This window comes from Hibiscus syriacus, unplaced genomic scaffold, assembly GCF_006381635.1.
Source record: "Hibiscus syriacus cultivar Baekdansim isolate YM2019G1 unplaced genomic scaffold, ASM638163v2 tig00112281_pilon, whole genome shotgun sequence".
Taxonomy (NCBI): domain Eukaryota; kingdom Viridiplantae; phylum Streptophyta; class Magnoliopsida; order Malvales; family Malvaceae; genus Hibiscus; species Hibiscus syriacus.
The window spans coordinates 2205992-2222465 of NW_024063292.1; the positions used below are offsets into that span (position 1 = coordinate 2205992).

Sequence of the window (16474 nt, forward strand, 5' to 3'; positions counted from 1 at the left end):
GCAGCCTTCAAAAGAAGATAAAGGCCTTGAATGTTAAGTTTTGAATGCTGGTTATTGCATGTCCCCTTGCTTGAACATGAATGGACTTTAATGGGTGATAACATCAACCTTGAATTCCTTGAATTGGTGAATTAAGATGGACATCAATTGCTTGTCTCTTGGTAGAAGATGAAAGGACTCTTCCTTAGCTCAAACTCATCCAAATCATCCTTGTATAAAATTCCCGTAATGAAAATTCCAGCCTGCATTGTCTTCAGTAAATTGAACATATCTCAAGCTCCTGATATCAGATTGAGGTGATTCAAAAGGCATTGGAAAGCTAAGAGATAGATGAATAATTTCCAATTTATTTCTGGACCCAGAAACGTCTGTATTGCATCCATAATTAGAAGACATTCTGACTGATATTCTTGCATCTGTTGAAACTGTTCAACTTCTCTCATGCACCTAGACACAAAGGTGAACTTTATTCAATATTTAATTGAAAAAATGCATGAAACAATTAAGAGTTAGTTTAATAAAAGAACTAGTTTGATGAATGAACTAGTTTAATTAATTAACTAAGTTTATTCAATGAACTAGAACTTTATTCAATGAACTAGATGTATGAATGAAGTAGCTTACTAAATTATATAAATATGCATAAATGAACTACTTCCCTAAATGAACTAGATGCTTTAAAATGCAATGCATGCTTAAATGAATAACACGCTTATTAAATGCAATGAATGCCATGCAACTAATAAAACTCATACAAATTCATGCAATGAATGATATCATATGATAAGCATTTCTTAAGAGGTAAATACAAACATATGATAAAATATAGTGCATAAATGAGCAGGTATAGGATGAAGTAAGGTAGAACTCTCTTTAAATCAGCCTTGGTGAACTTCAATGATTTAATCAGATCAAGAAGAAAGTTAGGGTTGATTGGGATCACATCAATATGGATCCTTTAGTGTGTTACTTATGTGACATGTAAATGTTTTACCTGTTTTAAAACGTGCTTTTCTGAAATTTTGGATTATTAATGTTTTGATTTACTTTTAAATGAACTATGACTACATGATATGTGTCCTCTAATTACCTGTTTTCACTGGAAAATATAATCGTTCCTGATTTATAGATCATGGGATCTACTGGTTATTACTTGAACAGTTTTATTGGGACATTATCTGTGTAGGCTAGAGAATGGAGGTTCAACTCGGTCAAACTGGTAATTCCTTATATAGGTTCAGACCGATCGAGCTGGTAATTCTTTACGGACCTAAGGTGACCCTTGGGTAGGCTTCGAGGCCCCGAGAAACTTTCTTGGGTAGGCTCTCTGCCCTAAAGCACTCCCTTGGGTAAATCATGGGACTGCATATGGTGTATGAGTGGAGGGCATTCATGTGATTTAAATAACTACATGATCATTTTTACAATATACTATTGGATCATGATTTTGATATTATAGGGTACTGCTAAATATGATTTCTACTAGAAACTGTATGGATAGGCAGGAGTATGCAGATTCAGCTCGGTTAAACTGGTAATTCCTTATATAGGTTCAGACCGATCGAGCAGGTAATTCCTTACGGACCTAAGGTGACCCTTGGGTAGGCTCTCAGGCCCCAAGGCACTCCTTTAGGGTGGCTCTTTTTTTTGTGCTAATGATAAGTCCTTATGGATGCAATTATGGGGAAACTACACAAAGGTGTTCGCTTTGAAGGTATTACTTCGGTTTTAAAATATGTTTTAAACTACTAACGTTTTTAAATGATCTATATACATTACTCTGTTTTGTTGGAACACACTAGACATTCTATTCCGATCTCTTGAACTTGGTCCTCTGAATGTTTCCTCTGAACTGAAATCTTCATGTCTTTTACTCGAAGGAGTATAAGTGGAACTACAGCTCATCCTGAAAATTTGTAGACGTCTGAATCGATAAGGAAATTTTTATGCTTGCCTATTATCTGCATGTCCTTCAGCATCACTTGGTAGTTCTGTATTACTGAGCTTCCTAAAGCTCACTCTTTTACTCACCATTTTACGTTAAAGGATTCGAACTAGTGCAGCTATCGATATCATTGAATGAGTTCTACCGGCGTTGCTTGCGGAGTACGATGAATGTGATTAGGGGTCATGTAGGTTGTATTCTTTTTTTATATCCGAGTTGAAACTGGTATGGTTTTAATTCTATAGTAATATATGAATGATTTTTCTGAACTTGTATTTTAATTATAAATTGATTTATGATTTTAAGCGTTTTAACAAAAGTTTTTTAATTTTCCGGGATTTTTACTGTGGGTCACTCCAATAGCCCAAGTGTGACATTTCGGATCGAATCGGGTCACTCGCATCAGTATGCAATCCTTCCTATATACCTATGGTTCATCATAATTGGGCTTATTGTATGCCATCTTTTCTCTGAAAATTCAGAATAAAAAAATGAAAAGAATCATATTTGTTTCTCATCATCTTCTGTGCCTCATGCGGTGTTATGGTTATTATTGGTGATGCTTGGTTTTCCTGTTTCACTGAGCGATTTTCTGATATACAAAAACTGCAGAGAAGCAAGGTTCGAATGTGGGAACATCTCCATTGGGTATCCTCTTTTTGGGGGTCATCGATTAAGGGAGTATGGACATCCTGGTTTGGAGCTTCAGTGTGACCATCATTCTAATACTACCGCCATTGAAATGGTTGGTGTAAAGTATCGGGTGCTGGACATCCGTCCTGACCGTCAAATTATAAGGATTACGAGGGAGGACTTTCCGGAGAATGGGTTTTTTAGACCTCAAACAGCAATCAGAGATTCCGTCATAGATTATGAGGTGATGGATATTGGGCCTGCTCATCCTCTTGCTCTCAGTTATACCAATGTTACTCTGTTTTATGACTGCCCCCACCATCCTCATCTTTAATCGCATCTTCACCCAGCCTTGGAAGCTTCACTTGCAATTCTTCAGGCTACAAGAATATATCGGATGGGTTTAGATGGGTGCTTAGCAAATGTTAACTTTCCCATTTTTCAAACCAACTGGGCAAGGTTTCGCGGTGATCCCTCCTTGCTTTTGGTTTTGGAAGAGGCCATGAAAACAGGGTTCCAGGTGAATTGGAAGGAGGATACCTCAGCCTGCCGCAAGTGCAATGCTTCCGGCGGAGCCTGCGGTTTTAACATCTCTAACACTCAAACATTCTGCTACTGTCCACACCCAAATCAGAATTTACAACAATATCGATCTCCCAACCAATGCCGTCGCCAAGGTATGTACTCTTCGTGTTTACAACAAAACAACATTCACTGTTATTACTTCCAATTCCAGTGAACTTGAATAAATTATTAAAATCTAACATCTACTTTCTATTTTTGACGGAATATTTAATATCAATTCATTTTTGAAGTATGGAGTAAAGATATATTAATAACATAAAATTTTAAAATAAATATTATCAACAAAATAAATAATTAATAAAAAAATTAAATTTTAGCATTAACATGTCACAGTCTTCGTATATCGTAGATCTGCCGCTGTTTAATATATATTGTATGACATAATTGTTGTAACAGTAGTTTGGCCTGTATATATTAATTTTAGTTTTGAGCAATTTTCTGAATAGATGTTGTATAAATTTTAATTTATATAATTTTTTTTATTTAAATTATATAATTTTATTTATTTAAATTTTAAAATATTAACTCTAAACAATATATATGATTAAAATATACAGATTTACATAAATTTACACAATTTATATATAATATAATTTTTCTTTGGTTTTGGTTTTAGTTTTAGTCGAGGCCTATTTAATCTTTCAAGTTTTAGTTTATTTTGATTTTATCCCTCTATTTTTCTATATTAATTATTCTTTGTCTCCTATTTTTTATTGTTAATTATACTTTGTCACCTTGAACTATAATCCTGATTCCGTTCATGCCAAAATCAACCACAAAAAATATTTCATTTGTTTGACTTTGTAACTCATCAACCTAATAATTTTTTTAAAAAAATGTCATTTTAATTAATATATAAAAATCTCAATTCAAAGTAGAATTGAAGTTCAAGATGGAGCATCAAAAATCCAATTTGAAGTCAAATAGGTAATTAAGCTCAAACTGAAATCTGAGCCTTAATTTATAATTAAGCTTATTTGTTTTCTTTTAAGTTTTCTATCTTCATTCCATAATTAAATAGTGACGGCAATTATTTGTTGATCTCACAAAGTCGTACTGATTCTTCCTACAAAATTAAAACACACGTCATTGTTTTTAGATGTGACAGACATGTTTGTTTTTATATTTCTATTCAAATAATATTATAAGTTATATATGTTTAAAAAAATATTTAAATTTAATTCAATCAATATCGAGTCAGCAGAAACTTAAGTACAAATTATTAAACTTAAGTTCAACATAGGATTTTTTTAGTTATCATTTACTAGATATATAAATCTAAATAAGTTTATACAATTTAGCTTTTTATCTTAATTAAATCAAATTAAAACGATAAAAATAAAACTCAATTGGATTCGAGTTAATTAAAAATTAAAATGTTAAGCTGCGGAAGCATGGCAAACGTCGGTTACCCTTTCTGGGGAATGAATCGTTCGAGTTACTTTGGCCGACCGGGATTCGAGCTCAAGTGTGAGGATGATGTAGCCTAAATCATGATGAATGAAAACACCTTACGAGTTCTTGGCATAAACCCTGAACAACAGATTCTTAAGGTTGCTAGAGAGGACTACTGGAATGGTTATTGTCCCAGAGAAACTAATCGACACTACAATCGACTTCGATCACTTCGATTATAGCCCGAACCTTAGGAACCTCACCCTATTCTACGGCTGTTACCTACCGGCAACCTCGACGTTTATTTTTCTTACTAACTGCACCATAAATGGTACCCTCATGGATGTGTCATATTCTACTAGAAACGTTCTGGCTGATCCTCGGCCCAGGGTTTGCCGTAGAAGTGTCCTGGTTCCAGTTTATGAAGCCCCGGTACGGGATCTCGAGGTGAACCCGATGACTATGGGGCAAGCTTTAAGGGGAGGTTTTTGAGTTGCAGTGGGAAGGAGATAACGATGAATGCAGAAGATGCTGAGATTCAGATGGGGTTTGCGGATATAATCAAACTTCAAACAGTTTCATTTGCTTTTGCAAAGATCAACCTGGTGAAACCACTTGTTTACCAACAACAGGTATGCTATAGCTCCTCTTCTCTACAATTCTGCTAAGCTGTTGGTTGTTGAAAAACTTACCGGTTCATCGAATATCTCGAGCCTTAAGTCTTACCCCTCTTCGTTTGGCTCATTCTGAAGTCCAAATGTCCATAGCAGTTGCAGCAAATTAGCCTTTGCTGCATCGGATTGCATCCTAATCTCTCTAAGCATCCTAATCTCTAACGACTTTGATCGGTTTAATTCCAATTCATAGACATATCCTTTTATCCTAATTTTACAACAAATCTTAAGCCTTGTATGATGAGAAATGCTTTCTTTCTTTTCTGGGTAACATGTGTGCTAAGTATACTATCTGCAGTAAGAGCTCTCTATTCACAAGGTTTGAATCAAGCTTCTCCATTCCATCATCTCTATCTCCAGCATTATTCACCTTGAGGCTAAACAAATGTGTTTCCGACCTTCCTTGATGTACTCGAGGCCTATTGTTTTTTTATTTCGAGATATTAAGAAATGTATGCATTCCAATAAATTCATAAAATATCTGATGTTGCAGCTCTCCTCTTGGTCTCATTCGCATCCCAACTCAACTTCTCTTGCCACGGCTTGATTACTCTCTTCTTTCAACAAATAGAAAGAATTCACCACTGCAAATTTACAGAAGTTGCAGTAAAAAAAAAAATGATTTCTTGTATCTTCCTCATTGTTGCAGAGTATGCAGTCAATTGATATATCCATCCCCAAGTGTGCAATGTAGACTTTGTAGGGAGTCTAAGAGTTACAAACCATGAAATGATTGAATGCCGAGGGGTATGAAAATCGAACCGGACTAACCGATGTCAAGTCACCTTGTCGCTCTGTGTCTATGTTTTTACAGTATGGAGACTCTCTTGTAGTTAGGTCCAGGTAATCTCCAGGGCAGCGTGCTGTCAATCTGACGAATTTAAGTGCTATAGGCCTCAATTCTAGAAATACATATGCCTGATGGGGATTGGCAAATGCTTTCCTCTAGCCTTTAAGAAACTCGAACTGAGTTTATACCTTCTGAGTTACGAGTCCTGAAAGCAGTATTATATTAAACCATGTTATTTACACTTATGATTATAATATTTCTATGTCAGGCTACCTAATTTTCCGTTGACTGCCGTTTAAACGTGACCTGCAGCAGAAGCTTCCTCTGGAAAAATTTCAACTTGGAATTCGTCAAAGAACAACTACTTCGATAAGGAAGATAAAACACCAATTCATCTTGACCTTTTCATTTCATGTCCAACCACTTCCAATAATTCTCTTCCCTCCGAAAAATGCATACCTCTTCCATCTTCATTCTAAGCTTGCTCTTCAATTTCTCTTCCAAATATGTGGTTGCCAACAGTTTCTTGAGCTGCAGTTTTCTAGCTAGCTGTGGAAGCATCTCGAATATCAGTTATCCTTTTTGGGGATTGGAATTGGATCGGCCGGAAAGCTGCGGATACCCTGGATTCCGGATCGACTGCAACGATAATGAGCCGGAAATCACGATCATGGATGTTACATACCGAGTTCTTGAAATAAACAATACTTCGAAAACCCTTAACGTTTCTAGAACCGATTACCGTGACAATAATTGTCCCACTGCTTTCCAAAACTCCACTTCCGGAAACAGCCCTTTTCGATACGCCCCGGATACTCGGTATATAAGCCTGTATTATGGTTGTCAGCCTCCCACAGTTGCAGAAAATCTCACATCAAACACGCAGATTTCCAATCAATTCGAATGCACAATAAGCGAGAGAAACATGATAGCTTATTATGCGATAAGGGACTTCAGGGGAACTGCCGTCGGCGATTACTTGGGATTGTGCAGTGACAGTGTGATTATTCCAGTCCAGAATTCTCAAATTTCGTTTTTGGAGGAAAACCAGAATCCGAGAGCTTTGGAAGAAGCGGTGGAAGTTGGGTTCTTTTTTCAGTGGTCTGCAAATGATAGCCAGTGTGATGCTTGTTTAAACGACGGCGGTCAGTGCGGGTTTAACCTCACCACAGATGAATTTGAATGTTACCACTGCCCTGAATCAGAAAGCGATCTTTGTACCAAAAGGTCTCCAGGTACATCTTCGTTCTATTTACGCCTGTTGAAATATCTCGTGAACTGATGAACAAATCCGATTAAGATATTGTTGTTCCGGCCAAACAGTTTAGTGTTAGGTGCAGTTAGTCTTGACTTTGACTAACAATATTTTCTAGGATAAACTACACTTGATGCCATTGAACTTTGTTTATTAACTTGTTTATACCTTTGAACTTTTAATTTATCAATTATTACACTAAACTTTAGTTTTACATTCAATTACATCATTTTGTAGTTAACTCAATAAAAAGATAAAGACATGGCTAATAGTTGCTGACACAATCTGCCAAACCAAAACAACATCGTTTTGATATGATTATTCTAATGCCTAAAACGACGTCATCTTAAACATTAAATTTTGCGGGTGTATTTGATTATGCCGTTGAACTATTAAATAATTTATTATTTTATCACTACACTTTTCGATGTCGTCGACAATCAATCACTATCCGTCACCAATAATTTTGTGTGATAACATCGGTACCAAAACGTTTGCATTTCACTCTTTTTCTATTCTTATGATTGGTTTTCCACGAAACACACTCAATATTTATGAATTAAAAGTTTGATATATCAATATTTCAATCTCTTTCAATGATCGTCCAATGAGATTAATTTTTATGTTTTTTTTTAAAATAAAGCTTCTCACCGTTTAGATTTTCAACAAATCTAAGAAAGTCTTCAAACAATTAAACAATAATTGATTTTTTTGTTTAATTTGATTGATTATGAGTGGGTTTTATGGAAACTTAATCTTAAGTGAAAAAAGATAGTGAAATGTGAAAGTTCTAGTATTGATTTTTTCACAGAAGACGATCGGTGATGGACATTGATTGGTTGCCAACATCAATCATATAATTAGTGACAAACCGATATGCCTCTAAAGTTTAATGTCTAAAACGATGTCAATCAGAACAACTGCACCAAAACAACATCATTTTGATGTTGGAGGTCGTATCATAACCATTAACCATGTTACCATCTTATTAGTGATTTAAGAAATGACATAATTGAATATAAACTAAGATTCAATTCTATAATTAATAAAATTAAAAGTTCAGGTTGTGGTTTATTTAGGAAAACAAAAGGAGAATGGCCCATTTCAATATAGGATTATTGAAACGCCTTCATTTGCTTTCCCAAAACGTGTATCCTGTTTACCTCTTTTTTCACACTTTCAACATCTTCAGCCGTTGAATTTCATGGTCGATTATGAACAGCTATCTCTTTAGCTGCTTTCATTTCATTTGTATGCGCCATCTCAGCTTCAAACTTCCTTTCTAGTCTATTTTCAAATTCAACGTTTCCCATTTGTTTTCTGCCCAGCGTTTCACACCTCACCCAACTGTGTGTGCCCCATCGGACTTCCGGCCTGACCTGCTCCATCACTATCACCTTGTGTTTCTCAGCTACTCACTGAGTTTCTAAGTCATCTAACTCGAGCTTTGAGCTCAACCCAACGACGATCTTTTGAGTAAACCAAATTATATTCATGTCTAGCATATGATTATGAGCATCTAAACTTCAAAGTGTTGAAAATTAGCACATGCACCGAAAGTGCATGTTGAACATTGTTTTGAAAATCGGACCGGATCGGTCGGTTCAACCGGTTCAACCGGTTCAATCGAGAATCGTTGTCTAGTTCGGTTCAAACTAAACCGGTTGAATCGCTACTAGTGAACCGGCCAGAATCGTTGAACCATTCGAACCGGACCGACTGAAAACCGAAAAATTAAACTAAATGACGTCGTTTGTTAAACGAGCCAAGTCGAACTCGATTATTGCTGAGCTCAACTCAAACTTTAAAAGTAAGCTCAACTCGACTCAAACTCACGAACTAAAAATTATCAAGTTCAACTCGAACTCGAAATATAATATTGAAACTTGAACTCGAAAAGGCTTGAACTCAAAAAAAATTTAGAAGCTCGATTGAAGCCTAAAATTCGAGCTTGATTGAAGTGAAAGAATAGTTCACTCTATGCTCACCAAAAGACTCCATGATTTTGAATGTCAAATTACATATATTATTTATAGAAGTTAGTTGGGATGCTCTTCTATGTTTCTTAGCCATGTGAGATTGTTTTGTTATCATATTTTTACTCTTTAGACTTTTGAGATGTTCTTCTATGTTTCTTAGCCATGTGAGACTTTTTTAAAAAAAAATTAAACCAAACAATATCATTTTGTTATGATTTTTTAGCCCCAAATTTATTTTTTAATTATAGTTATATAATTATATTTATTATTTAATATGTTTTACCTTAAATATTATGTTGTAGTTAATTTGAATCATTTTGTTTCACTTGATTTTATGGTTTTTAACTCATATATGTTATGACTTGCTTTGAATATGACTTGTGATATACAAAATTATTTTTTATTAAATATTTTTGGTATTTTTATTTAATTTTTTAAATAATTATGACGTCGTCCGGTTCTTCCGACCGGTTCGACCGGTTGAACCAGTGAACCGATAGCATGACCGATTCGCTAACCGGTCCGGTTCTGAAAACCATGATGTTGAAGAAAAAAAATGAAATGAAGTAAAAAAACATTAAATGCACCAAAAGGTGCACAACATTTTTGTTGACATTTAGGAATTGTAAAATATCACATTTAGTCATTGTATTTTAAGGTATTTATAAGATTAGTCCTTAAGCTTCATTTATAAATATCCTAGCTCATTTAGCTTCAAAACCATCTCAAAGCATTCTAGCTTTCTTTTAATACTAGAGAATTTAGAGAGTTTCTTGAGAGTTGTTTTCTCATTTTTATCAAGAGAGAATTATCATTGTTTTCTCCTTGGTAGATTGAGAGAAGTTGTAATTCCTATTTTCTCATAATAAAATTCTTCTACCGTTGTCCGTGGTTTTACCCTATATTATTTAGGGGGTTTTCACGTAAATTTTGTGTCTCTTTTATCCTCATTTTTATTTTCTCAAATTATCAATTGCGATTTTGCTCTTTTCGATAGCCATCTTCCGCAACAATTAGTATCAAAGCCAGATTTGAGTGTGTAATATCTGCTTATTGTCTTTGTGGTTGCCACCAAAAGGTGGATCCTCCAACATAAGAAAGTAAGAATGTATTACTCATTCTTTGAAGGCTCTAGAGAACTATTCACGATAGTGAAATAGTGCGAGCTATCCGAAATATAAGTTATGGCAACGAAATTTGATATTGAAAAATTCAATGGGAGAAATTTCTCATTGTGGAAAGTGAAGATGAAGACTATCCCAAAGAAAGACGGTTGTCTAGCAGCTATCAGTGAAAGGCCGGTAGATTTCACAGATGACAACAAATGGATCGAAATGGACGGGAATGCTATAGCAAACTTTCATCTAGCATTAGCAGATGAAGTATTATCAAGCATCGAGGAGAAGACAGCTAAGGAGATATGAGATCATCTCACCAAATTGTACGAGGCCACATCGTTGCACAATAAAATTTTTCTTAAGAGAAAATTGTATACTCTCCGGATATATGAATCTACTCCAGTGACGGAGCACTGAAACACACTGAACACGTTATTTTCTCAGCTTACATCCTTAAGATGTACAATATGAGAACAAGAACGTGTTAAACTTCTACTTCAAAGTCTACCTGATTTGTATGATCAACTCAACATCAACTTGACAAACAGTAATGTCACCAGTCCAGTCTTCGATGACGTTACAGCTGCTGTTCTAAAAGAAGAAAATCGACGCAAGAACAAGGAAGACAGACAAGTAAATCTACAATAAGCAGAAGCATTGACAACGACGAGAGGGAGATCAACAGAACGTGGCCAAAGCAGCCGTCACAAACATGGTAGATCGAAGTCGAGAAGAAAAAAGAATTTAAAGTGCTACAACTGTGGAAAGAAGGGTCACTTGAAGAAGGATTGTTGGAGTCTAAATAAAAACTCTAATCCACAAGGCAATACCACAAACACTTCAGATGATAGAGATGCTCTATACTGTGAAGCGTCAACCACCATGAAAGGCAGAAAAAGATTTGCAGATATAAGGCTCATTGATTCAGGAGCAACATATCACATGACCTCAAGAAGAGAATGGTTCCATCATTATGAACCTGTCTCAAGAGGATCTGTGTATAGTTGCAATGATCATGCCTTAGAGATCGTTGGCGTGGGAACCATTAAATTGAAGATGTATGATGGAACAATTAAAGTTGTTCGAGATATGCGGCACATGAAAGGCCTGAAGAAAAATTTATTATCCTACGGATTGTTGGATAATAATGCAAGCAAGATTGAAACACGAAAAGGAATCATGAAGGTGTTTTGTGGAGCGCTTGTGGTGCTGAAAGGCGAAAAGATATCAGAAAACTTGTATATGTTGAAAGGAGAGACTTTGCTCGAAGTAGAAGCCTCTGTTGCCTTATGTAGTTCAGATTCTGCAATGCTATGGCATCAGAAACTTGGACACATATCAGAACAAAGAATGAAAGTCCTTGTGGAGCAAAAGCTACTTCCAGGCTTAACAAAGGTATCACTTACTTTGTGTGAGCATTGCATAACAAGTAAGCAGCACCGGTTGAAATTCAACACGTCAAATTCTAGAGGCAAAAGTGTTCTAGAATTGGTTCACTCTGACGTATGGCAAGCACCAGTTACATCCCTAGGCGGAGCAAAATACTTTGTCTCATTTATTGATGACTACTCCAGGAGATGTTAGGTGTACTCTATTAAGAAGAAGTCAGATGTGTTTTCAACTTTCAGAAACTTCAAAGCGCGGGTGGAACTTGATTCTGTAAACAAGATTAAGTGTTTCAGAACAGATAATGGAGGAGAATACACAAGCGAAGAATTTGATGACTTTTGCAGGAAATAAGGCATCAAAGGACAGTTCACAGTGGCAAACAGTCCTCAACAAAATAGAGTGGCAGGACGGATGAACAGAACCTTATTAGAAAGAACAAGAGCAATGTTGAGGGATGCAGGCCTAGAAAAATCATTATGGGTAGAAGCAGTCAATACCGCTTGTTATTTGGTGAATCGAGCTCCATCAACTGCAATAGAGCTGGAGACACTAATGGAAATGTGGACTGCTAAACTAGCTGATTATTCAAACCTCCATGTATTTGGAAGTATTGTGTATGTGATGTACAACTCCCAAGAAATTTCAAAGCTAGATCCAAAATCCAGGAAATGCAAATTCTTAGAGTATGCTGATGGTGTAAAGGGGTATCGCTTGTGGGATCCCACTGCCCGCAAAGTGATAATTAGCAGGGATGTTATCTTTGTAGAAGATAAACTACAAAGAAAAGAAGAAGATGTTAGCACTGAAAAGTCAGAGACTATACAAATACATGTGGAAAAGGAGTTTGAACAAGGAGATTCTTCTGAAGAAGAACCAGCACATGATGAACAAGAACCAAAGAGTTCTGAAGCTCCAACAACTCGTCAATCAGATCGTGTGAGAAGACGTCCCAATTGGAACTCAGATTATGTTATAGAAGGAAATATTGCATACTGCCTTTTAACAGACGACGGTGAGCCATCAACATACTAGGATGCAATAAACAGTTCAGCTGCTTCACTGTGGATGATGGTGATGCAAGAAGAAATTGAAGCTCTTCATAAAAATAATACATGGGACCTTGTGTCTCTACCACAAGGAATGAAGCCAATTGGTAACAAATGGGTCTTCAAAATTAAGCGAAATGGTGATGATCAAGTGGAGAGATATCGTGCAAGACTGGTGGTCAAAGAATATGCTCAAAAAGAATGTACTGATTTCAATGAAATCTTTTCTCCTGTGGTTCGACTAACAACAGTTCGAGTAGTCTTGGCAAAGTGTGCTGCATTGAATTTACATCTAGAGCAGCTAGATCTTAAAACAACTTTTCTTCATGGAAATCTTGAAGAAGAGAGGATGGAGATGTCTCGAGTATAGTATGCATCAGCAGTGGGAAGTTTAATATTCGCTATGATATACACAAGACCAGACATTGCACAAGCAGTGGGAGTGGTTAATCGGTACATGGAGAATCCAGGCAAAGAGCATTGGAATACTGTAAAGAGGATATTGAGATACATCAAAGGGACCTCAAATGTTGCATTATGTTATGGAGGATCAAACTTACTAATCAATGGGTATGTAGATTCTGACTATGCAGGGGATTTGGATAAAAAAAATCTACTACAAGATATGTGCTTAAAGTTGCTGGTGGAGCTGTAAGCTGGGTTTCAAAATTGCTGTCAGTTGTGGCTACATTCACAACAGAGGCAGAATATGTAGCAGCTACACAAGCTAGTAAAAAAGCAATTTGGTTGAAGATGCTATTAGAGGAGATTGGGACAGTCAAAGCACCTTGCATCTAGCAAGGAATCCAACATTTCATTCAAGAACAAAGCACATACGATTTCAGTACCATTTCATTCGTGAAAAGGTGGAAGAAGGGACGATAGATATGCAGAAGATCCATACCAAAGACAACATAGCAGATTTCATGACGAAGGCTGTCAATGTTGATAAATTTACCTGGTGTCGATCCTCCTATGGTCTATCAGAAATGTAAGCAACATGATGGTACAAGGTAGAAAAAATGGTATGAAGATATGATTGTTCCAATCAAATCTTCAAGTGAGAGATTGTTGAAAATTAGCACATGCACCGAAAATGCATGTTGAAGAAAAAAAATGAAATGAAGTCAAAAAGCATTAAATGCACCGAAAGGTGCACATCATTTTTGTTGACATTTAGGAATGATAAAATCTAACATTTAGTCATTGTACTTTAGGATATTTATAAGATTAGTCCTTAAGCTTCAACTATAAATACCCTAGCTCATTTAGCTTTAAAACCATCCCAAAGCATTCTAGTTTTCTTTCAATACTAGAGAATTTAGAGAGTTTCTTGAGAGTTGTTTTCTCATTTTTATCAAGAGAAAATTATCATTGTTTTCTCCTTGGTAGATTAAGAGAAGTTGTAATTCCTATTTTCTCATAGTGAAAATCTTCTACCGTTGTCAGTGGTTTTTACCCTATATTATTTAAGGGTTTTCCACGTAAATTTTGTGTCTATTTTATTCTCATTTTTATTTTCTCAAATTATTAGTTTTGATTTTGTTCTTTTCGATAGCCGTCTTCCGCAACACAAAGATCGTTGAATTGTTTACAAAATATTATCCTACTTAAGTTCGATATTTGTTTCCGTTTGCACATTGAAAATGATGTAAATTTTGCTAAATTTGGGCAGTGCCTTAGATGAAACTTATGTTTTGTGCATTAGCAAATTTATGGTCCTGAACTCTGAATCTCTTTCACATTCACATAGGCACATTGAATTTCATCTTACATTTTGAGATTTTTCACTATTGCAGGAGACAAGAACACCCGTGTCCCGCTTGGACTAGGTATTATCTAGTACCTCATTAGTAACATGTTGCATTGTTTCCCAGAACTTCTAGCATTGCAGGAACCATGTTTAATCGATCTCTTCCTTTGTCTTCAGGCCTCGGAATAGCCGGTGCAGCGATAGTCGGTATACTTCTAGCAATCGGAATTATGCGTTTCCGGCAACAAAGGCGAAAGAAAATCGCAGTCCAGGTTATTAGCAGAGACCTTCTAACATCTCACTCAAGCAAAGGGCCATCATTCTTCACAACTAATACATCTCAAACAAATTCTTCATCTTCCACTTCAAAATTCGACATTGAAAGAGGAAGCACTTACTTTGGTGCCCATGTTTTTAGTTACGAAGAACTTGAGGAAGCCACTGATAATTTCAATCCTTCTAAAGAACTTGGAGAAGGCGGCTTCGGCACTGTCTATTACGGTGATAATATCGAACTTCTTAACCTTAAATGTCATTCCTACCTAGAAAACACCCTGTTTATCATTGATTTCCTTGATCAGGTAAACTCAGGGATGGGCGTGTAGTGGCTGTTAAGCGCTTGTACGATAACAATTTCATGCGTGTCGATCAGTACATGAACGAGATCGAAATCCTCACTCGCATCCGTCATCCGAACCTCGTGGCGCTCTACGGATGCACCTCAAGACGTAGTCGAGGGCTTCTCCTTGTTTATGAGTTCATTCCGAATGGAACCGTGGCTGATCATTTACATGGAAAGCAATCAAACGCGAGTTTGCTTGCTTGGCATGTTCGTTTGAGCATCGCCGTTGAGACGGCAAAGGCGTTGGCTTACCTCCACGCATCGGAGATCATACACCGCGATGTTAAATCGAATAACATTCTCCTAGACAAGAGTTTCCATGTAAAAGTGGCTGATTTCGGATTGTCACGGTTGTTTCCTAATGATGTCACGCACGTCTCGACTGCTCCGCAAGGTACCCCGGGTTACGTCGACCCGGAGTATCACCAATGCTACCAACTCACTGAGAAGAGTGACGTTTATAGTTTCGGAGTCGTCCTGATTGAGCTTGTATCGGCGAAACAAGCAGTGGACATCACCAGACATCGACATGACATAAATTTGGCTAACATGGCAATCAACAGAATCCAGAGTCGAGCATTGCACGAATTGGTTGATCCATCTCTCGGGTTCGAGAACGATTGCGCGGTGAAAAGCAAGGTAACGGCGGTGGCCGAATTGGCGTTCCGGTGTTTGCAACAGGAGAGGGATATGAGACCCTCAATGGGAGAAGTGTTGGAGACACTGAAAGAGATTAAGGGTGGAAGATCAGAAGATGAAGTGGAGGATATTGGATCGGATGATGTTGGACTATTGAAGAGCATTCCTCCTCCAGTTTCTCCTGATTATTCCACCGATAAATGGGTTAGCCTCTCTACCATTACAATCACCTAAATCATTTCTACTTTTGGTTATTTGTATCCAATATTTATACTCAATTTTGAGTATTAATAGATAGCACTAGCTAAAAGAGAAAACAAATGGAAACCCAATTTTACTTCCTTTTTGCAGGTGCAGGTAAAATCGATGTAATCCTGGGTTTTGTGTAAATGATGGAACGAGCAGAAGAAGATGAATTTTCTGCTGATATTTTAGGAATTTTGGTATTGTAGAAAGGGAAAATCCCAAGTCATAGGTAAATAATTCTGAACATGCACTATAAACCCTAGTGGAAGAACATCTTTGTAAATTGATGTAGTTATCTAATATATATGATCTTCAATTTTGAACCTTTCTTCATTTACTCTCATTCACTGTCAACTACCACACACCCATATCTCACATGCATTTACTACCACTTTAGCAATAAAG

The 16474-nt window shown here is 36.5% G+C and overlaps 1 protein-coding gene across 1 annotated transcript; it reads left to right on the plus strand.

The window, feature by feature from the left end:
- Window positions 1-6451: 6451 nt before the first annotated feature.
- On the plus strand, window positions 6452-16272 carry LOC120177030 (LEAF RUST 10 DISEASE-RESISTANCE LOCUS RECEPTOR-LIKE PROTEIN KINASE-like 1.4). The gene is made up of 5 exons (XM_039183294.1): window positions 6452-7257; window positions 14609-14641; window positions 14740-15063; window positions 15144-16027; window positions 16175-16272. The coding sequence occupies exons 1-5, from the start codon at window positions 6474-6476 to the stop codon at window positions 16193-16195; spliced, it is 2046 nt and encodes a 681-aa protein (XP_039039225.1). The 5' UTR covers window positions 6452-6473; the 3' UTR covers window positions 16196-16272.
- Window positions 16273-16474: the final 202 nt, after the last annotated feature.